Source organism: Phacochoerus africanus, chromosome 5, assembly GCF_016906955.1.
Source record: "Phacochoerus africanus isolate WHEZ1 chromosome 5, ROS_Pafr_v1, whole genome shotgun sequence".
Taxonomy (NCBI): domain Eukaryota; kingdom Metazoa; phylum Chordata; class Mammalia; order Artiodactyla; family Suidae; genus Phacochoerus; species Phacochoerus africanus.
Window position 1 is genome coordinate 4989828 of NC_062548.1, and position 22756 is coordinate 5012583.

At 56.3% G+C, this 22756-nt stretch overlaps 1 protein-coding gene across 2 annotated transcripts in view; it reads left to right on the forward strand.

Annotated features, from left to right (window-relative positions):
* Positions 1 to 22756, forward strand: part of SDK1 (sidekick cell adhesion molecule 1) — a 518297-nt gene that overhangs the window by 489015 nt on the left and 6526 nt on the right. For both annotated transcript variants that reach the window (XM_047779450.1, XM_047779449.1), the window contains 5 exons: positions 210 to 335; positions 9133 to 9297; positions 11662 to 11799; positions 13897 to 14017; positions 14412 to 14541. In XM_047779450.1, the coding sequence (XP_047635406.1) occupies positions 210 to 335; positions 9133 to 9297; positions 11662 to 11799; positions 13897 to 14017; positions 14412 to 14541 (680 nt within the window). The remainder of the gene's footprint in view (positions 1 to 209; positions 336 to 9132; positions 9298 to 11661; positions 11800 to 13896; positions 14018 to 14411; positions 14542 to 22756) is intronic.

Sequence of the window (22756 nt, forward strand, 5' to 3'; positions counted from 1 at the left end):
CCACGCCTCATCTTCCAATTCTCTGATGGACCCAGGATGCCAGGGTCAGCCCCCCCACACCGATTTTCAAGGGGAGAAACCAGGGCTGAGCCTGGGGCGGGGTGGTGGGGGGAGCCTTGCCTGGAGAGGTGGCCCCAGAGCGTCCCCCTCCGTGGACGGGGCATCCCCAGAGGCCCAAGGCCACCGCTCTCTCCTGCTCTGTCCCGCAGGCTCCCCGGGATCCCCGAGAGATGTGTCCGTCACCAAATCGGCCTCTGAGCTGACCCTGCAGTGGACAGAGGGCAGTGCGGGCAGGACGCCCACCACGGGCTACGTCATCGAGGCCAGGCCCTCAGGTAGGTCTCTGGCATGTGAGACAGGCCGTGCCAGACGTTGCCCCGATGGCCCGCTACCCCCGCAGGCATCAGAGCTTGGAGTTTCCCCACGTAGGCTCCGGAGAAGTGTCACTCAGAAAGACGTGTGCGGGAAGTTGGGACCACTTCCAGACGTTCGCAGCGCCCCCGGGAGACCCGCACGGGTTTGCAGAGACGCACGGAGGGCGTCCAGGATCCAGACAGAGGCGTCTTCCTCGTTTCTGGTCACACGAACATGCCTGGTGGTTTCTGCTAAGTGAGGCACTTGGCCTGTTGTGGAAACGGAGGGACCCAAATCCACGACAGGCCTGGGCTGCTGTCCGCAGGCCTCTGTGGTCACGCAGAAAGCGGCCCCCACAGTGGCCCCCGGCTCAGCTGGCGACCTTGGACCCAGAGCCCCGTTCCAAGACCCACGGGCGCCGCAGCTGAGAGGCTGCGAGGTCTGGGCCTCTGCGGCTGTGGAGGAAGGAGCCGTCCACCCCCAAACCCGGGAGCCGTTTCTCCCAAAGGTCATCTTGCTGCCCCCCCAGGCCCACCAAGGCCTCGTGGGTGGATGTGGGTGGCCGTCCACTTAGACAAGAAGCAGTCCGTTTGTGTCCCCACCAACCTCTAGCCGGAATGTAACACGTCTTTGTCTTATAAATGCGTGCGTTTGCTCAGGCGCCTGCAACCAAGCGCCCCACCCCGGGCGGCCTGAACAACAGAACCGTGTCGTCTGTGGGTTCCGGAGGCTGGGAGGCCGAGATCAAGGGGCTGGTGGGCTTGATTCCCTCTGCGGGGGTGGGGCGGGTCCGCTCCGGGCCTCTCCCTGCGTCCGGCCCACGGCCGAAGTGCCACCCAGATCGCTGCATTCCTGTTGACATGGCCCTCCTGCCATGGCTGGTTCCCGTCTGGTTCTTTGTTAAGGACCCCAGTCTTATTGGAGGAGGTGCCACCCCGATGAGCCCGTCTTCACTAAGGATGCCCCAAAGACCCTGTTTCCAAAAAGTCACATTCTGAGGTACAGAGGGTCAGGCCTGGAACGTAGGGATTTCAAGGGGACACAGTTCAACCCGTAGCTGCAGGTAAGAAACCACAGAAACCATTGCAGAACCCGTGAAGTTGCCAGCAGGACAAATCTCACCTGGAGTTTGCTGGCGGCGCAGCAGGTTAAGGATCTGGCGCTGTCAGTGCTGTGGCTCAGGTTCCGTCTCTGACCTGGGAACTTCTGCATGACTCGGGCATGGCCAGGAAAAAAAAAAAAAAGAAAAGAAAAGAAAAATCACAGCTCGATTCACTTGACGGTCCAGCCAGGGCAGGTATCTCCCAAGGTCATTCGCACTCATCTTCACCTTGAAATCAAGTCATTTGCAGCCCCCGCTAGATCTTGTCCCCCACAGCGTTCGTGAGGACTTGCCCTGGAATAAGGGCATCGCCTAAACCCACGTCTTCCCGCCACATCTTCCGGAGACTGTGTAGCTTAACAGGGATGCAAAGAAAACCCGCATGACCCAGACCTTCCGTGGAACCAGGACAGACGCCGCTGTGAGGGTCCAGTTACCTCTAGGCGTTACGAGCACGACCCGTCTAAGTGGTTTTCTTCTTAGTTCTGGTTTGTGCCTCTAAAACCATTCTGAGACGGGGTCCTTGCAAGGCGCCAGATGCCAGAGGGTTCATGGCACCAGAAAAAACTAGAAAGCCTCGCTCCTGAGTCATTTCCTTCCACCCACTTGCTTGTCTCCCGGACGGGAGTTCAAGGCCCCAGTGGGTGTGCAGCTATAAAAGGGCCACAGGAGGGACCCTTGGGGCGATGGACGTGCCCCGTCTCGGGTCTGTGCCAGCATCCATTTCTGGCTGTGCTCTAGAAGCACAAGCTGGTACCTGGGGGAGCTGGCAAGGGACACGCGAGATGTCTGCCTTGTTTCCCGCAGCTGCGTGGGACGCCACGATTATCTCAAGTGAAAAGTTTGGCTTAAAATTAAAAAGAAATCCCCATGGATTTCAGCCTGGTCAGCCAAGCGCACCAACATACTCAGAGACGAGTGCCTGGTGTCAGGGGTGGGCCTGCGGGGCCGTCAGCAGCAGCCAGAGCGGGCGCAGGCTGGAATCAACCCTAGGGAGCACCTGGGGCATCCCGGAGCCAGGGGGTGGCCTCTCTGGCCTCCTGGGGGGCTGTTAACGTCCCCTCCGGTTGCCCCTGCTCAGCCATCTGCCCTGATGAGGGAATGGGGGTGCCTCTTGGCGGATGCGCAGCTGCGTGGAGTCTGGAAGGTGGCAGAGGCCCTAGCTGGACCGTCGGCGCGGCTCCCACGGCATCATCCGGATGGAAGCCACCTGCTGCCCGCTGGCGGTCTGACCCAGCGGGTCGAGACCAGGGTGTGGAACGGGACCCACGGAGACCTGGCAGGAAAACGACCTGGAAGAAGGACCCTTAGTTTTTCTGTGACTGCTGAAGAGTCTGCTTTCACCCCCTCCCCCTGGGCTGCAGGTCTCCAGGGACCTCCCGTCTCAGAGCTTCACAGCCCAGAGCCACCACCCACTCACCCTGCGGCCTAATGGTTGGGGGACACCCCTCCCCTCCGAGTCGGGCGATATGCTCTTATGGGTTGTCATTGTTTAAACACCTCCTGGAACCTGGGGCTCTGGATCTCCGCTGCCACCGTGACAGGAAACGCTGCGTCACCAGCACTCCCTGGCAAGGCCTCCCCGAGGCGGGGCGGTGGTGTCCCAAGGGAGCTTGGTGGCGGTGCTTGGTGAGGGTTGTTTTTGATCGAGGTGGGGCTGCCCAGAGGCCTTGGGGTCCCCTTACCTGGATGGGCGGGGCACGGAGCCACTTCCCCGGGGGGGGGGGTTCCGGGGCCCCCGGGCTGCCTGCTGTCTGCCCTCCCACCACCTCTCCAACGTGCCCCCAGAGGCAAGTGGCCTGATGGGCTGGCAGGGAGCAGGGGCAGGGGCTCGGCCGGCCAGGCAACTGCTGGCCCCGCTGCATCCGCATTTTCACCCTGCACGTCCTGCTGACCCCCTGAGGTGGAGACAGAACCGCACACCCGCTGGCGGAAGTAGCACCTGGCAGGCCGCAGACCCCCGCTTCCTCCCGGAGAGGGAGGCCGGCGAGTGAGGACCTGAGGACACAGCCCCAGACTCCGCGGGACGCCTCCCAGAGGTCCGTTTCCCTGCTTGCCTGCAGTCGGTGTTGCTAGGCTCCCAGGAAGGCAGTGGAGACGGTGCCCTGGGCATATGCAGATGATTTATTTACACAAATTATCCCGAGGCTGTTTCCTGCATAGATCAGGAAACCTCATTTACATATTTACACAATAGCCGGGAATGGCACTAAAGGAACTGTAAATATATTTTCCTCTCCAAAGCAGCCATGAAATGCATATTTAGGAGGTTCCAGGCAGACACTGTATTGCTTTTTTCACAAATAATGTATTTTAGCCCCGGGATGAGTACGGGTTAGGTGGAGAACAGCTGCTCATCCCCGGGGACCCTCCCCGCCGACTCTCAGTCCTCCTGGGAGCCCCCCGGCCCCCTCTCCACTCGTTCTGTCCGTCTCCGTCTTGGACTGCAGGACTTGTCGGTGGACCCAAGGAAAAACTCGGTCTTCCCCAAGGTTTTAAAATCCAAGGATGTTCCCAGGCCAGCATCTTCGGCATCTTCAGCAGGACCGCTGCGCCTGCAGGGCTGACTCTGTCACCAGCCTGTGTTCGCTTCTTGCCTCATCACCACCACGGTGTGGACAGCCTGTCAGCCTCTGCAGCCGCTTCTCTTGGGGCGGGGGTCCCCGTCACAGGCCACCCTTTGCCTTTCGACCTGCCTCTCCTCGTGTGCGCTGCCTTAAACAGGGATCAGATACACCATGGCTTCTTTCCTATCAGATGTGCTCAGCCTGGGGTTGAAGCCCACCTGTTGCAGCTAAATTTCCAACCCAGCCCGTGTATACAAAGAAATGGCAGCATTTAAGAACTAAGCCGCTGACAGGCTCAGAGCTGCAGGCTGACGGTCGCGTTGTTGGCCGCGTGGGTTAAGAGAACCAGAAAGCTGGGGCCGTGAATGGCAGTTTCATTCAGCATGGAGACCCTGTTCAATTGTCCATGAAATCAAACTTTTGTATCGGCGCAGCATCTGCCCTGCAACCCGCCGCTTCTGGGCATCAGAGGGATAAATGGAGCGCGGACGGCGGATGTGCCTGCACCGGGGTCTCAGCTCAGAAGCGAGCTGGCCCTGTGTCTGGGTTGATGGGGACACGGTCTGGGATCGGGTGTGCCTCCAGCCTGCGCTCAGCAGAACCAGCGCGGCTGAGCCGTGAACCCGCGTGTGCAGGAGGCACGCGCTGTCCTCGGGCATCCCTGGCCGTCCCGTTTCCGCTTGGACAGACGGATGCTGCCACAGCACAGCCGAGACCGGAGCTCCGATTCTTTAGGAAGCAGCAGCCATGGGGCCACACGCAGTGGGGACGCTTACTCACCCCTCCCGCCGAGCCCGACGGCGTCTGACGCCTGTGACCAGAGTGCGGTTAATCCAGGGGCGTTTTGCAAAGGTTCTTGGCGGCCCCGCCTTCTAACCTTGGTGGCAGTTTCCCAGTAGAAACTGGTGTCCAAGGAGCAGAGCCACGAACACCCCACCGCCGACTCAAGAGGCCTCAGCCTGAAGGTCAGAGTTAGCCCCCAGGAAGGTCAGAGTTAGCCCCCAGGCTAGGCCAGGCCTCGGGCACCAGCGTCCAGAGTGTGGCTCTGGGAGATGCGAGGGACTGTTCTCAGGCCAGTCCTGGGGTTTCCCATGAAGGCGACATGGGCGCTCCTCCCCGGGAGGAAGGCAGGGGGAGCTCCTGAGCACCTGGCGGGGCGCCCCGCCTGGCGTCTGAGCCCCGGCCTCGTCCATCCCCAGAAGCTCCGTTTGGAACTCGCCAGGGCCCGCCCTGCTCCCCGGGTTGTCGTGGCGCGCGGAACATCGGCTGCACGGATCGCATGAGGCTTCGTGGTTCCGTACGATACAAATGAGGAAAACCGCCCACAGCGAAGAGACCGGGTGGACGCTTCCGCCACTGCCCGGGCTTTCCATCCGCTCGCGACCACGGTGTGAGGATTCGTGTGGAGAAACGGCCCAGCATATTTATTACACGTGGGCTCCCAAATGCTGACTGTGTAGGAGTTCCCTGGTGGCACAGTGGGTGAAGGACCTGGCGTTGTCACGGCTGCAGCTTGAGTCACTGCCGTGGCAAGGGTTTGCTGCCTGGCCTGAGAATTTCCGCATGCGGCAGGTATGGCCCAAAAATAACAATAAAAAATAAAATTAAATGCTCAACATGCCACTTTGGGAAAGGAAGGATTCAGCAGAAGACGACTGCACACTTTTTTTTTTCTCTTAATTCAGAAGGAAATTCTCTCGGTAGGACTCCTCCCCTCCCAACGTTTTTCAGTGTAAACGGGTCTCTACCTAAATCACCTGTGTTGAGATTCTAAATGTCTTCGTGAAAAATGCATACAATTCCTGGAGCTGTGACAGAGTGCTTAAACTAAAATGTGGCCTTTAGGTGATGGTAGAGGATGGAGAAGTAATTTTTTTTTTCCTTCGGTGGCAGGAAGGCATTCCAGAAACATGAATGCAAAAGCCACTCAGAGGACCCACTCCAGGAGTGTCCGGGCCTCCTCACCGCCGTCTGAGTGCCTCTCTCGGTGCCCCCGTTCCAGGGTTCTTAAGCAGCGTCCAGTTTAGGAGCATCTGTATTTTTTCTCTTCAGTCGCTTTTACAGCATAAAATTGTGTCTGTCTTTTTAGAGGAAATGCACTACCCAACTCATTCCCCATGTAAAGCCCTCAGAACTGAGACTTGCACGTAGTAGGTGCTCCAGAAAACGGCGGCGTTGTGATTTACCGAAAGCTCGTGTCAGGCCTACAGGAGGCCATGGGGGTGTGCAGGTGGGCGGTGGAGGGAGGGATGGAGGGAAGGGAGAAAGGGCCGAAGGCACGGAAGGAAAGCAGAGGGGGATGAGTCCTGCCTGCTGGTGTTCACTGAACTCTGGAACAAGTCAGGATCCCAGGGGTGCAGACAGCGGCAAAGGTCACGGAGAGTCCCGGAGACCTCTTGGCCCAAGCTGCCTCCTCTTCCTAGAGCGTGTGGGTGGGTCACAGCTGGCCTCACACAGCTGAATCTCGGAGAGCGAAGTCACTTCCTCCCCCGCACACAGACCCGTGACAGCTCACTGAGAGCAGAAATCTCATCCGCGTCGCTATTGGCCAGAGTAGGGCGGCCCGACGCAGAGTGAGCGCCAAGGTCTCTGAGGCTCGAAAGTTTGGATGAAATTGGGGGCTGGGGGCTCCAGGCGGGGGGACTGGCACGTGCTGCGGAGAAATCCCCCCCCCCATTCTTGCAAAACCAGAGTAAACCTCACCTTGGACAACAGCCATAGGTGTAAACCTTAGTATGTCCAGAAGGACAAGAAAGGCTGAAGCTACGACTTGGCGTTTTGACCTGATGGGTGGCCACGCGTAACCTGGTGAGAACTCCCCCTGAAAGGTGCCTATTTAGAGAGCGATTGTCACACTCCCTTGCTGCCTGTGCACAGACGTGTGCCTTTACGGATCTCACTCACACCCACCCCCTCATTCCCCGAGCGGGGGACGACTCCGTCGGTGCAAACTCTGGGTTCCGTGCGCATAGGCTCGCACACGCGCAGTCCCTCTGTTGACCGTGGGCTGATCCACTCGAGCGCGCCTGGGGTCTCGAGCCGTGTGATGTGGTTGGTTTGCAGATAACCCTCAGCAGATAACGAATGCGTGTGTATTCCAATGGGCTTTTGCTCTCCCGGGCACCTGCTCTGGTTGAGAGATCACATACCTGTGCCCATGAAAGAATTTGTAATGCATGAAGGGTCACTCCTTCAGATGACCATGCTGGACCCTGAGCCTGCTTTTTCCAGACGACCGGCCTAGAGATTAGATTTATGCTTTATTTTACCAACGCTCGTGTGGTGTACTGCTGACCACATGTGAGGCATTGTCGTAAGCACTTTATAAACACTCACCTAGCTAATCCTTGGAACATGCCTTGGTCGTCACCATTCTATAGACGAGGCACAGAGAGGTTAAGTGCTCTGCCCAACGTCACACAGCTCACGACAGATGGATGGGGCAGCTTCGCGCCAAGGCTATCTAGCTTCTTCTTTTCTCTCTGCATCTGATTTTCTGGCTTTAACTTCAGTTTTATTCATGTTTTTCCTATGTGTCAGGGTTTAAAGAATTTCCATGTGGGTTTTTTGGTTGTCGTTGTTTGCTTTTTTGTCTTTCTAGGGCCACACCTGCAGCACATGGAGGTTCCCAGGCCAGGGGTTGAATCGGAACTGTAGCCGCCGGCCTACACGATAGCCATAGCAACGGGAGATCCGAGCTGCATCTGTGACCTACACCACAGCTCACGGCAACGCTGGATCCTTAACCCACTGATCGAGGCCAGGGATTGAACCTGCGTCCTCATGGTTACTAGTCAAATTCATTTCCGCTGAGCCACAACAGGCACTCCCTCAATAGGTATTTTTATCTTAGTGAAATATACATAACATACAATTTACCATTTTTTACTTTTATTAAGTATATGGTTCAGTAGCTTAAGTACAGCCATCACTGTCCACCTCCAGAACTTTCTCATCTTCCCAAACTGAAACTCTGTCCCCCTGAAACCACCCCCCCCCCCCACTCTCCCTCCCTCAGCCCCTGGCACCCCTGCTCCAGCTTCCATTTGACTGCTCTGGGAACCTCCGATATGTGGAATCCTACAGGATTTGTCTCTTTTGTGTCTGGCCTGTCTCACTTGGCACCAGAGCCTCAGGATCCAGCCACGTTGTAGCAGGTGTCAGAATCCCCTTCCTTTTGGGGGCTGAATCATATTCCCTGGAAGGGACGGACCACACTGTGTTGGTCATTTCACCCCTCGGTGGACACTCGGGCTGCTTCCACCTTTTGGCTGCTGCGAATAATGCAGCTGCAAACATGGGTGTATAAGTATCTGTGAGAAATCGGTCTATTCTGCAGAATTTATACTAGGACTTGGTGGCACGGGGCATAGATTTAAAAACCACTGCTCCTGGGGGAATCGCAAGGGCACGACCCTTCCAGAGGATGCTGGGACTTGAGGGCGGCATGGGAGGTTAAGGCGGCGTCCCCAGCGGGTGGGAGGATGGGGCCCTGGCAGCGTTGTCCCTGAGCAAGTGTAACTCTCATGATGCCGGCATCTCTGCGCCAGCCCCTGCTCAGCGCTTTTACAGTCAATTGTGGAACGTTTCGCAGATGCAGCGACCGCCCCAGGCTGGGTGGAGGGTGTGGCAGCATCAGCAAAGCTGGCAGCTGGCTGGGAGAGAGGCTGTTATTTAGTTTTTCTCTTTGACCCGCCAGCTGGGTTATCATTTCCAGTTAGAAGGCAGGCGGGACCAAGAACCCAGAGCCGTGGCTGGGGTGCTCAGCGATGCTGGTGACCAGTGGGCATCGAGGGGGTAGAGTCGTCTGTGAGTCGGGAAGGTGGGACTTAAGGGTGGTGACACAGCAGCTGGGACAGCAGGGAGCCAGAGTCCTCTAAACCGAGGATGAGATCCAGGCGGAGACCAGAGGCAGGAGAACGTTCAGGAAGATGCCACCATCCAGCTTGCGGCCGTAGCCGTCCGTTCCTGGAAACCACTGCCACCTCCACCCCTCGCGGCTCCCACAGGCCCCTGGCATCTGTCCCCTGCTGAGGACAGGCGTCAGTGCAGGGGCCTCGCTCTGGGAGCAGAGCCGTCCTGACCTGTCTCTGCTTCCCTTCCCCGCAGACGAAGGCCTGTGGGACACGTTCGTGAAGGACATTCCCTGGGGGGCCACGTCCTGCACCATCAGCCTGGATAAGCTCAGGCAGGGAGTGACTTACGAGTTCCGGGTGGTGGCCGTGAACCAGGTGGGCTACGGGGAGCCCAGCAGCCCCTCGGCCGCCGTGTCAGGTACGGAGCCCTTTCTTCTGGGGGCGGGAGGGTGACAGGAGGCCCAGTGCCTGCCCCTGGGGGGGCCGCAGGAGGACATGCGCTGGGGTGTAACGGCCGGGGGAGAAGGTGAGCTCCTGGACATCAGCAAGACTTCTGGAAGGAGGGACCTGGGTCTGGGCTTGAAGGGTGCAGGGGTCCGGGGTGGCCGGGGGGGACGGAGAGCCTGGGATGAGGCAGTGGAAGTAGCAGAGGAGGAGCAGTCACTTTGCAGTCACTGTGACGTCCCAGCTCCGTGGGGGTCCTCCTGCAGCCAAGGCTGCACGCCAGCCAGGATCTAGAGGGTTCTCAGAGAGGGGAGGATGCAGGCCACCCACAGGGGGGCATTTTGGAAAAGGGAGCTGGCAGCCGAGGTCAATGGCAGAGAGGCCCTTGGGGGATGCGGGCAGGGTCTGGGCCAGAAACCACGAGAGTCAAGAAAAATATGCCTCCCATCCCTGCCTTCGCATTCGCTTAAGCTACCGATGGTGCTTTGAACTGCAAACACCGTTCATCCTGGCCTCGCTGCGAGCCTGGAGGGAGAGGAGTGTCTCTGGGCGCTCAGGCCAGTACCTCCCGTCCAGGGAGTGACTTCCGGTGGCTTAGTGACAGCGGCTGCAGGAAGGGCCCAGGGCACCGCTCGCCTGATGACAGAACGATTCTTACTCAGATCAAGTCGTCCTCAGTTCCTTCCTTTTTATTACAAAAACTTTAAGCCGACCCCAACGTAGAGAGAAGAGAATCAGGCAGCCACAGCATCCATCACGCCAGTTCAGCAGTTGAGATTCGCTTCCCCGGGTTCGTCTACAAGAAATCGATACAAAGTAATTCCAAACCCACAGAGCTGTGCATTCCACCCGCGCGTGGCTGACAGCAAACACTGTTCCCACAGCGGGACACGGCCCTGGCTTTCCAGGGCACGAGCGTTCCTCTGAAATCCATCGCATCCGAGCACTGGCCCTGGCTGCCTGCTGGATGGCGGTCGGCTGACCTCGTGGTTCAGAGAAGCTGGCAGGTTGTCACCTGCAGCGGCCTCTGGGCCCCGCCGTGCAGGCCAGGGGTGGGAGTTCCGCAACCAGCTCCGGCCTCTTTTCCCAGGCCACTGCCCAGCGGTCGGCCTGGATGTGTTGGCCTTCTTAGATGGAGGACTTAACACCCCGCCTGAAACCCAGCCTGTGTGCCTTGGATCTGGACTTCTGCCATCCGTCAGGAAGCCTGCGGTGTTACCATATCCAGGATGGGCCGCCCTTTATTCCCGCGTGCCCGTGGGTCTGTCTGTCCAGTGAGGAGTTTCGCGGAGGGGAGAGGTGTTTTCTGTGCTTCTGTTCCTGGGAGACGGACCTGGGCTCACCTACAACAGGCGTCCTGTTCCGTCCTGGACGTTGGACGCCTCGAGACGGCTCCCCCCAGGGAAGGGACCCCGGGCCAACCAGCCCCCACCACGGAGCAATCCCCAGTTTTCTCGGTGCACAGAGCAGAACATAGGGAAGAAGAGGGTCCTTCTACAAAGCCGCTTCCAAAGGAAATCTTTTCTGTCCATTCTGGGAAAACGTACCTAAGAGGTGGGGCCGGTGGCTCCACTCAGTGTTGCCGGGGCTCGAAGTGAATCAAACGCAGCCCCAGCCTTGGGGCCCTGAGGTGGTGGGGGCGGCCGACAGGCAGACAGGCCCACCCGGAGGGCGGGTGGCCAAGGTGCCTGTGCAGGTGTGACCCCGCCCAGCGCTGGGCCCGAGCGGCGGTCGCGCACGGGGTGCCCAGGCTTAGCCTGCATCCCGAGGCCAGTGGGTTTTAGGAGGCTCTTAGGAGGGATGACTGTTCCCTCTGAGAAATGTCTCTGTCACATCAAGGATTGGAGGGAGGCGAGAGGAGGCGACAGCTGGGAAGTGTTTCAGAGGCCAGGGGAGGTGATGGCTCCTGTGCGTGGGGTGGTGATGGGGGGCAGGGGGCTGGCCGGGAGGGAAGCCTGGGCACCTGCAGAGAGGAGCAAGTCCGGGCATGTCGGTCCTTCCTCCCTTTTGCCCAGACAGCACCTGTAAGCGGATGAAATCAGGAAAGATAAGCGTGGAGGGTAGTTTTGACGGTCGGGGGGTCCAGGTACCCGCCCTGGTGTGGAGCAGTCGCGGTGGGGGCAGTGGGCGGGGTGGTGAGAGCGGCCTCCACCTGATGGAGAAGGCAGAACCCCGAAGGGTCACCTGCCACAACCTGGGCGGATCAGGCCGGGCTCGCATCTTCCCCGTGATCCAGGGTCCACCCCTGGTCCTCCCCGCCCCCCACCCCGCTGGTTCAGGGCAGTGCCTGGGTCCGGAGTTCCTGCCCACGTGACCGTGTGTCCGTGTCGCCCTTCAGCTCAGGTGGAGGCCCCCTTCTACGAGGAGTGGTGGTTCCTGCTGGTGATGGCGCTGTCCAGCCTGATCGTCATCCTGCTGGTGGTGTTCGCCCTGGTCCTGCACGGACAGAACCGGAAGTACAAGAACTGCAGCACAGGTGGGCTGCCCCCCGCCCCGCCCCGCTTCCCAAAGGGGGAGCTCCGCTTCTCCCTCCCGGATCTGTGCTGCCCACGTCACGTTCCGTCTCATTCCGTAGAGTGGCCGCAGCCGACTTCCTTTCGGAGGCAGCAGGTGCAGGGGTCTGGCCCTGGCTCTGCCCTCAGGCTGGCCCGTGTCCTTTGAGCCACTTGGCTTTTGAACCTGTTTCCTCATCTGCACCATTGCTCAAATGCACTAGTATTTTTTAATAGGAGCAAAAAGTGGAAAGCATCAAACAGGTGAAAAATCATATAATTAAGCCTCATGAGAACAGTGACCCGGGGCACATCTCAGACACCTCGCGGCGGCTCAGGGACAGTTACAGAATCGGGTCTGTGGTCCAGCCCTTCTCACTGGCCCAGTGATCAGGTCCCAGCTCAGAGCCCCTGCAGGCTGGGTCCCCTGTGCTCCCAGCACAGCCACACCTGGCACGTGACAGGTGTCTGTTGCTAAAGGAGTCACCGTCATTACAAAAGTGGACAAACAAGCTCGGGCAAAGCCAGGCACACGAGAGCACACACAGAATGACTCCAATGCGTAGAAGTTTCTAGAAGGCAGAAGGGTGGGTGCTCTAGTGGAGGATAAACAGACAAGGTATTCGAGGGAACCTCCAAGGGTGCTGGCAGTGCTCTGATACCCTGGGAAGGGGGGCGCGCCGTTTCCCCCACCCCAGCCGCCAGCACCATGGTCCCTGCGCCAAAAGGGTTAATAAGACCAGGCACCTCAAGTGCTGCCGTTTGCTCTTGGAGCATTAAGCCCTTCGTCCCTACAAGAAAGCTTTTTTTTTTTTTTTTCTGTATAAATTCACTTCTAACAAGTGTCCGTAAATCAGATTTTATTCCTCAGGGATTTGCAGTGTATGAATGGCACGTCATTTCATTGAGTTAATGCTATTACAGAATCCTCCGTTGGATGCATAGAAAATCTCCCCGCTTTCACTCTCCTCTTCCATCTGCAAAGCAGACCTGAAAAGGCAGCTCTGACCTGCAGCTTCTGATACTCAGCCTCACCCTGGAGCATTAATTTAACATTGTGGTTGAAGCCCAGGGGGAAAAAAACACCCTTGTCTATAGCGGAACGTCTACCTGCCTGCCCAGGAGACACGTGGATCCGAACCCTTTGCTGCCACAGCCTCGCTCTGCCCCCTCCTGCTCGTGCTCCCCTGCACGACCGGCCTCAGATGTCCTTCCTGATAGCAGTTTTCACCTGTTCGCCTCCCATCAACCCACACCCCTACACGCAAGCAGCTTCCTCTCTCCGCTGCCGCCCCCTGTGTTCTGCTGGCTTTTTCCTTTGTCCACAAGTAGAGCACAAAGGCACACGGAGGGCCGCAGGGTCCCCAGCAGAGAGGACCCTTGGGGGTTAGAAATGCTACCGAGTGTGCAGACACACCTAGAGCCTGGGTGTGGGGCACAGCACCGCCCGGAGGCTGGCACGTAACTGAGGGCTTAGCTCTGTGAGCATAAGCGAGTCCGTGCGTCAGAGAGCCCGTGGTGTGGGAGGGGAGATGGAAGAGGACCAAAGAAACAAGCCCGGAAGAACAGGGCGGGCGGTGACACGCGGGGAGGTACATGCAGGGGTCCAGAAAGTTCTCTCTGGTCTCAGGGTCCTTGAACTGTGATCGGAAGGAGGGGGCGCGTGAGTAAGCCAGGAGGATGGCCGGGGGAGGGGGCCCATGGCGGGGATGGGGGGTGGGAGGGCGCCCGGGGCAGGGGGGCAGCATGGGCAGGGCAGGGGGGGCACCAGCTCCAGCAGAGGGAGAGCCGTCAGGACACTCTTCACGTCCTCCGGTTTACTTCTGACTTGGTCGGCTAATGTCGCTTCGGACACGTCTCGATTAGTTTATTCAGAGATTAACTGTACGTGGTTTTCAGCTGCACCCGCAGACATCAGTACAGCCGGTCTCAGAGCCTTGTTTCAGGAGCAAAAGCTGCCCCTTGAGCGCTCACGCCTTCTGAACGTTCTCTCTACCTGTGTTTTGTGACGTGTCGGCCGCGCTCCCTGCTTGGGCTCAGCCCCTTCCTGACGATGTGGGCCCTTCCCCGCCCGGCTCCAGGTAAGGGCATCTCCAGCATGGAGGAGTCCGTGACGCTGGATAACGGAGGCTTTGCTGCCTTGGAGCTCAACAGCCGCCACCTCAACGTCAAGAACACCTTCTCGAAGAAGAACGGGACCAGGTAGGGACGTCCGGCTGCAGCCCCCGTGTGCCGGCGTGTCACGCCTCTGCCCACGGGCACCCCGGATCCCAGAGGGGCAGTGCTGGATCCAGGCAGGCAGGGGTGGCAGGAATTAGAGACATTTTACATGCATTTCTAGAGACAAAGAGGGCGGGTCTCTCGTGTAGGGACATGGTCTGGGGACGCCCACCAGCCCCAGATGGGCTGCGTGTCTGGCGAGGCGGCGGGCAGGCTGGTTGGCCTCAGTTGCCCGAATGGCATCAGAGGCCGTGGAGCTCCTCTCGGTCTGCCGAGAGGAGGCCCGAGGGTGGTCAGGGGCCCTCCGGGCGGGGGGAGGTGTCTTCCGCCCAGAGCTGCCCGGAACCCCGGAGCCGATGTCGCCATCCCGTCCCAGGTCCCCCCCCCGGCCGAGCCCTGGCGGGCTGCACTACTCAGACGAGGACATCTGCAGCAAGTATAACGGCGCCGTGCTGACCGAGAGCATGAACCTCCAGGAGAAGTCGGGGGCCGCGTCGGAGTCCGAGGTCAGTCCCGCGACCCCGGGCGCAGCTCTGCCCCGAGCCCCCCCCCCCCCACCGCCTTCCCCCGGGGCCTCGACCTGCCTCTCCTTTGAGTCTCCACAACTGCCCGGAACAGGCAGAGCAGGTGGCAAACAGCCCCACTTCCCCAACGAGGAAGGTACATGCTCGTGTCACTGGTCCCCAAGGTCGCTGGCGTGAGGCCGCTCCTTGGTGGGTCACTGGCTCAAAGTGGACATTGGCGCCGTGCACCGTTCTCGTTCTGTTTTGCTTCAGAAATGGACCTGGTGCTTTCTGGAGGTCACCAGGCAGCTTGGTGGCCTCTAGGCCCCAGGTGGGAAATGGGGGCGCTGAGCCTGCCGGGTGGTGAACCTGGGACCCCCACCCAAGGCGTTTGACCCCCTCCCCCCGCCTCCCACCCTGGCCTCCTTGTGCCAAGAGGGGACTTTGTCACAGCAGCTCTGGGTTGGTCACAGGGCAGGTGACCAGGGCGGGAGGGAGCCCTTGAACCACGGAGACCTTGCCCCGAGGGGGTGTCGGCCCCCAGCCGTGACTCTCAAGCCCCAGCCGTGGGGGCTCCAAGCAGGCCCCCCCCCAAGGAAGTGCCCTACCCTACAAGCGCTCGCATCCAAGTCTTATTCACGAGCAGAAACGCTGAAGCCAAAAGAGACGTGGTCCAGTCCCAGACGTTAGTTTCAGAGATGCCTCGAGAGGGACGAAATTCACCAAGCTCTTTGCGGAACACGTTAAGCCTGCCCCATCTCTTGGCCTTCAAACTCTAAATCAATATTTAATCTAAAATAAGTCTCCCCTTCATTTTGGCCCAAATTCAGGCCTTTTTGAGCCCCGGGGCTCAGTAAGATGGCTTCTTTTCAGCTGTGGTTTGCGTGTAAACTCGTCCTGAGAGGGGACAGCAGGCAGGGAGGGAGGTGGCACCAGCTCGCTCCGCTCTGCCTGCTCTGCTGACAAAGGATGCTGGGTCCCCCGTCTGTGGCGTAGCTGTGGGCACTGTGAAAGCAGCAGGCAGCCCTGCAGATGTGCAGAAGGAACACTCGTCTGAGGGTGGGGGGCTGCCATGTGAAAAGCTGCAAACACTGACCGGCATCTTCCTGATAAGGAAGCGGCAGCCTCGTTCCCACTGCTTATACCAAAAGCAGCTCCCTGGTGGCTCCGTGGGTAAAGGCTCCGGCGTTGTCCCTGCTGTGGCTCAGGTCGCTGGGGTGGCACGGGAATTATTTGAAAAAATAAGAAGCAGCCCTTGGGGAAGGGGCAGGGCCGCCGTCCAGCGGAGGCTTTCTGGGTCAGCAGCTAGGGACGTTCACATGCACCTGCCCGGATCTGTCCGTGATTCCTGGGCCTGCTGCGCCTCGGGCATCAGGCATCATGGGCAATGTCCATAGCAACCATGCATGAGCTGCCAGCGACGCTGTTCACAGCTCAGTGTCCTGAGCACCGACGGAGCACCTACTGTGGGCGACACACTCGTTTCACACGCACGCCAGCCCCTCGAGGTAGGGCCGCTGTCGTCCCTGTTCACACGACAAGACTGAGGCCGAGTCATCCAACACGCAGGGACGGAGCCTGCCCTTGCGTCCAGAGCTTGCTGATCCCACCCCATCATCTCCTCCAGCCCAACACCAGGGCGACAGTGGCCGGTCCCAGAGCTGCTGGGATTGGATTCGCAGATGGGTGTTTTGAGATTCAGCATTAGCTGATTTGCACGGAGGGTTATTAAATGCATGCGGGCACTGAGCTAGGCATTTACATACATGCATGCACCATACGTGCACATGCTAAATACACACACTGCACATGGAGATGGAGGAAGGCGGCAGGGAGGGGGGCAGGGTAGGAGTAGGAGAGGGGCTGGGATCCACACTAAACCCTCTAAAGAGGATCTGGTGAGAGAGCTGAGGCTTGACGGGGTTTTTGAATGTCTTCCCCAGACACACACTAACCCGTGAACTTGACCTGGGCATCTGGCTCTGGGTTCCATCTTTCCCGCCAGACCTGCTGTGCCAACCTCAGTTGTCACAACACAGGATGTGCAGCTGAGTGAGTGGGAGGGCCTGGGCAAGCCCTGGCCCTGGAGAAAGGGGCTCCTTCTTGATTCCCATGGGTGCTTTTTGGGTCCTAATGCTTTTGGGGATCAAGAAAGTTGATCAAAGGTGTGGACGCTCTCTCGGGAATTTCACATTGAATCTGGGGCTCCAGCCCCCATACCCCAAGCCCGCGCTAGACACCTTCCGCTGGACCCCATGGAGTTCAGGCCAAGAACTCAAGCACCTGGTCTCTTTCTGCTCCTGGGTTCTCGGGTAGATACGGTGAGGCCTCTCTATTTTTCCAGAATTGTCTGCTCTGTGCTGAGTCCTGACTTTGAAACATGAATTTGGAAAAGCTTCAGGCACTAAGTGTTCATGGGATCCCGACGGAGGGATCTTGAAAGTGCCAGCTCCAATGGGCATGTTCCCTTCCAACCATGTCTTCTAAACAACCAGATTGAGATGCAATTCACATACTACGCAGTGCACCCATTCGGCATACTGGTTATGTCGGTGTGTGTTTTTCATTTCCTCACACCTAGGAGCTTCCCAGATTTTCTTCTCTTGTTGACCTTTAATTTTATTCCATCGTGGTCAAAGAACAGCCTTGGTGTATTTTCGATCCTCTTAGATTTATTGAGTCTTGTTTTATGGCCTAGCATCTGGCCTGTGCTGCAAGAACCCACTTGGGAAGAATGTGCGGCTCTGCTGTTGCTGTGCAGAGAAGTGCCTGTTAAGTCTAGTGGGTTTGCGGTGCCGTCTAGGTCTTCTCCACGCGCTGTCTTCTGCCATCTGCTAACGCGTGGACACCTCCACCTGCTCGGGTTAACGTTGCCTCTTTCCCTCTTCATCTCTGGCAGCGTTAATGTCATGCGTTTGGGGCTCTGTTGAGTGGTCCATCCCTGTCGTGTCTTCTTGAGGGAGGGACCTGTCATCAGTACAGTGAGGTTCCCTTTGCCTCCAGGAACAACTTTCATCTTAAGGTCTCTTTGGTCTGCTGTCGCTACGGCCACAAGGACAGGGATTGAACCCGCAACCTCATGGTTCCTAGTCGGATTCATTTCCGCTGTGCCAAGACCGGAACTCCAAGAGGGAATTTTTATAGGTATCACTTTGCAGAATTTTGTGCCTTTGAGAGAAATTGAGAGAAGAAAGGCCAGCAAGGATATTTTTAGAGTTTACAATTTTAACCTTTTTATTTACATTTTCTGGTTCTCTTTGGTTCTTCCTGTGGGTTAAGGTGTCATTTCCTTACGTTACTGCCTCTTTGTGCTGCTCTTAAGATTGTTATGTTTCTATATGTTATAGGCCCAACAGTACAATTATATATACACATTGTTTTATAAAATTGCTTGTTAAATCAGATAAGAGAAGAAAGGAGAACAAATAGGCAATTATACTGTCTTTTATAATTCCCTATGAAATGACCTTTGTTGTACTTCTTGTTTTTTCCTGTGGATTTGAATTACTTTCTGATGTCAGTTGCTTTCAACCTGACAATCTCCCTTTAGTGCTTCCTGTGAGGTAGGTTTGCTAGCAATGAATTTGTTCTGTTTTTGTTTATCTCGGGATGTCTTTATTTCAGCTTCATTATGAAAATAGTTTTCCGAATATAAGATTCATGATTGACAGTTTTCTTTTAACCCTTCGAATGGGTTACCCCATTGCCTTCTGTCTTCCATTTTTTCTGATTAGGAGTCAACTGTTAATATTATTTGAGTTCCATTGTACAGAGTGTATCATTTTTCTTGTGCTGATTTCAAGAGTTTGTCTTTGTCCTTCAAAATTTTAACTATGATGTATCTGGGGTGTGACTCTTGTTCCATTTATCTTACTCGTAGTTTATTGAGCTTGTTGGGTGTGTGGGATTTTTTAAATCAAATTTGGGAAGTTTTAAGTCATTATTTCAATATTTTTCCTGCGTCTTCCTTTCTCCTCTCCTTTTGCATGTGTTGGCACACTCAGTGCTTTTCTCACATGCATCAGGTGCTCTGTCCTTTTCCTTTTTTTTTTTTCATTCTTTTTCCTCTTTGTTTTTAAGACTGCATAATCTCTATCAGTCTATCTTCAGGTGCACTGACTCTTTCCTCTCTCAGTTCAAATCTACCTTTGAGGCCCTCTAGTGAATTTTTCCCTTCAGTTTTGTATTTCTCAACTCCAGAACTTCTGATTTGGTTCTTTTAAAGTCATTTCTTTCTCTTTATCAAGAGTCTTTACTTTGCTGTGATGGTGTCATCATACTTCTCTTTAAATGTAGTTTCTTTTAGTTCTTTGACCATATTGTAATACCTACTTTCAAAGTCTTTGTCTGCCAATATTTGGGCCTCCTCAGAGGCGACTTGCTTTTTCTCCTGTGTGTGGATCACATCTCCCTGTTTTCCTGAAGACGAGTCACTTTAGATAATACATCGTACCACATCTGAACACTGATATTCAGCCCCTCCGGTTGTTGTCTTTGTTGTTTACTTATTTTCCTATTTGTTTGTCTGGTGACTTGGCTGGACTCGTTTGAGAGAGTCTGTTTCCTCCACAGTGTGTGCCCTCTGATGCCACCCCTCAAAGGTGCAGCCTTGGGTGTGCCTTCAGTTTCTGTGATGACCAGGGATGACTGCAGTCTCAGCCAAGTTTGCCTTGTCTCCTGTTTTTTGGTTTTTGGTGGTTTTTTGTTTTGCTTCTTAGGGCTGCACCCGAAGCATATGGAGGTTCCCAGGCAAGAGGTCAAATTGGAGCTACAGCTGGTGGTCTACACCGCGGCCACAGCCATGCAGGATCCGAGCCACATCTGAGACCTACAGCACAGCTCACAACAACGCTGCATCCCCAGCCCACTGAGCGAGGCCAGGGATCGAACCCGCATCCCCATAGATACTAGCCAGATTCATTTCCCCTGTGCCACAGTGGGAACTCCCTGGTCTCTTGTTCTTACCTCCACATTAAGATTCTAGGTGTGTAGCCCCGGGCGTCACACCCAGCTGATAGCCTCCACTGCTGCCAAGCTCTAGGATCTTTGACAACAATGCTGCAGGGTATAAATCACTCTGTAGTTTGATCCAATGAAAGCCCAGCCCTTTTGTAGTGGCAGGATATTGTTCATGTCTCAATTTCCCTCTCACCCCAAGAGGGCTGTCCTTGGCTGTCGCTTTGCCTGGTCCTCACTGTTCGACTTCTGGCTGGTGTATTGCTTCACCTGTTGCTATCATGCAGCTCCCAGCTTCCTCTTAATTTCTCATCCCTGAGGTCCCCATTGTTTTCAGCAGCGCGCTTTGGCATCCTCTGGCCCAAATAAAGCCATTCCCCTCAGGCAGAGCTGGGGAGCTCTCTGTTTTAAGGACCAACTCTCCCCCCCACTGGGACCTCTGTGTCACAGCACCCAAGCTGGGGGTGAGGACAGCAGCCCCCCACCCCCCCCCCCATGGTGGGATGCTGGGTGGAGATGGCAGCCCCCCGTCTTCTGGGCTTGCCCCTCCTGGTCTGGAACTTCTTCCATTTGAGCAAGTCGGGGAGGGGCCATCAGGGTTTGGGACTCTCTGCCTGCCACCCCTGGTGCAAATGGCCCAGCCTCCCAGCAGACCAGGTTGTAGGGGGGAGCTCGGTTCTCTGGGCCGTCCCTGCCTGGAATAGAGCTGCAGCGTGGGGCTGGGGTGGGCAGTTGGATGAGAGGATCCCAGAGCTTCCTCCTACACACACACCCAGAGTGGGAGATGGAGGGGAGGGAGCCCTGTCTTCTTGGCCCCCCGTGCCCAGAGTGGAGCTTCCGTCACCCTGGGCTGGGAGGCAGAGGGAGCAGGTCATAGCTCAGGTGGCTCCGGCCCTTTCTATTTTTAGTGATTTGGGATTTTCTGGAATAAATCTCCCCACCATTTGCTATATGCCTCTGGCACCATTTCCAGGGATTATAAATGTTGTTTATAAGGTAATTTCCCCAGTTTAATCATTGTTCCGCTGGGGAGGGGACCTGCTGGCCCCTTGCTGGCTATTCTGGAACTCTCTTTTGTATCAATAATCGGTTGACTGAGGCATGGTCTCCCGGCCACCCTCCCTTCTGGAGCCAGACACCCTCGGAGGTCTCTGCTGGAAGAGCATTTCTGCGAAGCTAATATTTCACTAAGAAAACAGGGACAATGGCCTTTTCCCCCCAGGGTGTTTTTTAACCATTTTCAGAAAGACTGCTCAAGTGAAAACTCTGCGAATGCATTTGCAGGTGCACGAGAACCTGCCTGACCAGAGCTGTTCCGAATTAAGCCATCAGCATCACAGGACACATGCTGTGGTTCTTTATCTTCCTCCACTTAGAAATAAGAGGGTTTGTCACTATTTTAGCACACGGCTGCTTATGAATTATATCACAGCTACTGTTCAGATCACATCTTTAAAATGGTTTTCAAAATCTAAGGAAACAGTTTTCAAAATTGCTCCTGCTCCAACCAACTTATACCAACCTCCTTGAACCTAATTAATTCCCCAGCATTATTTGAGTCTTTCATCTTGCCAATATCGCACCAAAAGTGCTGAGATTATCTCTATTAGCTGCTTGCCAGGCATCCGTGCACCTTTAGAAGCTCTCACAGTCGGTCTGCAAGCACATCCAATCACAGGCTGGCCTTGTACGGTTTCCTGGGAAACCAACACACATCACTACTTCCTATCACACAGGAAACTTAAAAAAAAAAAAAGAAAGACCCTGCAGCATTTCCTTTTTGTCAATAATTCTCACTAAAATACCTCCTCATTAAAAAATAATAATGCCATATAAACAGTACGCAGCAGGCGGCAGGAGGAAGAATGGCATTTTAATTCTGTGCTTTCTCAAGGAGGCAGTGGCAAGATCTAAGCAGGAGCCAGAGGCCTTCACCCTCGTCTTACGCATCATGAGGCCTGGGTCCCTGCTCACTCTCCCTAAAGGAACAGCAGGAAGCTAAAGGAGCAGGTCTTCTTCCCTTCCATCCTTTCTGGGCGATGGTTTTGTTGTTTTGCATCCACTTGGCTGGAGCTCTGGGTCCCTCCCCACAAGGCTGACAGCCCCCCAGCTTTGTCCCCACAGGAAGAACTCTGCTTTTCCAGATGCAGTGGGGAAGGTCCCAGGGCAGGTCCTGATTGGCTCAGCTTAAGTCACGTGCCCTCCCATTAGCCAATCACCATTTTCTGAGAAGCCATTCAGTCCACAACAGGGAGAAAGTGGAACAGGGGTCACTTGTCCTTCAAAGGCTCCCAGTTTGGACACACACCCTGGGATGTCACCTGCTGTCTCCTGCTGGACCTCCTCTTAGTGATCACACCAGTCACAGGCCTACAGGACTTTCAGATCTTCGAGAAAATGCTTAATGGGAGTTCCTGTCAGTGACGCAGGGGAAACGAATCTGACGAGCAGCCGTGGCCTCGCTCTGTGGGTTGAGGATCCGGCGTTGCCATGAGCTGTGGTGTAGGTCGCAGACGCGGCTTGGATCCCGCGTTGCTGTGGCTGTGGGAGGCCGGCGGCAATAGCTCCAACTGGATCCTTACCTGGGAACCTCCATGTGTTGTGGGTGCAGCCATAAAAAGATTTAAGAAAGAAAGAAGAAGAAAGGAAGGAAAAAAAATGCTTAACGATACAGAGCTCCTGAGACGTCTCCAGTAGAAACTACGTTTTCTTAATCACTAGAAACTTATACACGGGTGTGGGACAGTGGGACACATGTGTTCCCAAAGCAGTGCTGGATGCCCTCTGAGAGGTGCTGCCTCCTGCCAGAACTCAGCCCCTTCCAGCTGCCTCCCACCCCAGTCCCATCTGGTGTCTATGAACCCCCCTTCCCTAGAGCCTGAACCACTGCAGGAGTGGGGGGCAAGGGTACATAGAGGGGAGAGCGAAGGGTCACCCCCAGGGCGGGGGTAGGTTTACAAGATGAGTGACCGCTGCACCCAAGGTGATGGCCTTTCCGCCACCCAAGAGACCTGGAGTGTCTGGCCTTCTGTCTGGCAGGGGCTGAAGGCAACCCTGACGTTTAAGGGAAAGGCTTTATCGCGGTCACCTTGGGCTGCGCAGCCAGTGCTGGGTCTGCGCCCCCTGTCCCAGCCAGTGTGACCCTGAGAAGCTCACTCGCTGCTGTGGGCCTCATGCTCTCGGACACAAAACAAAGAAACCAAACCTGCTTCCTGCTTCTCACGCCGTCCTGGCACCTGTGCTCCTGGTGGGGTGGGGAGTC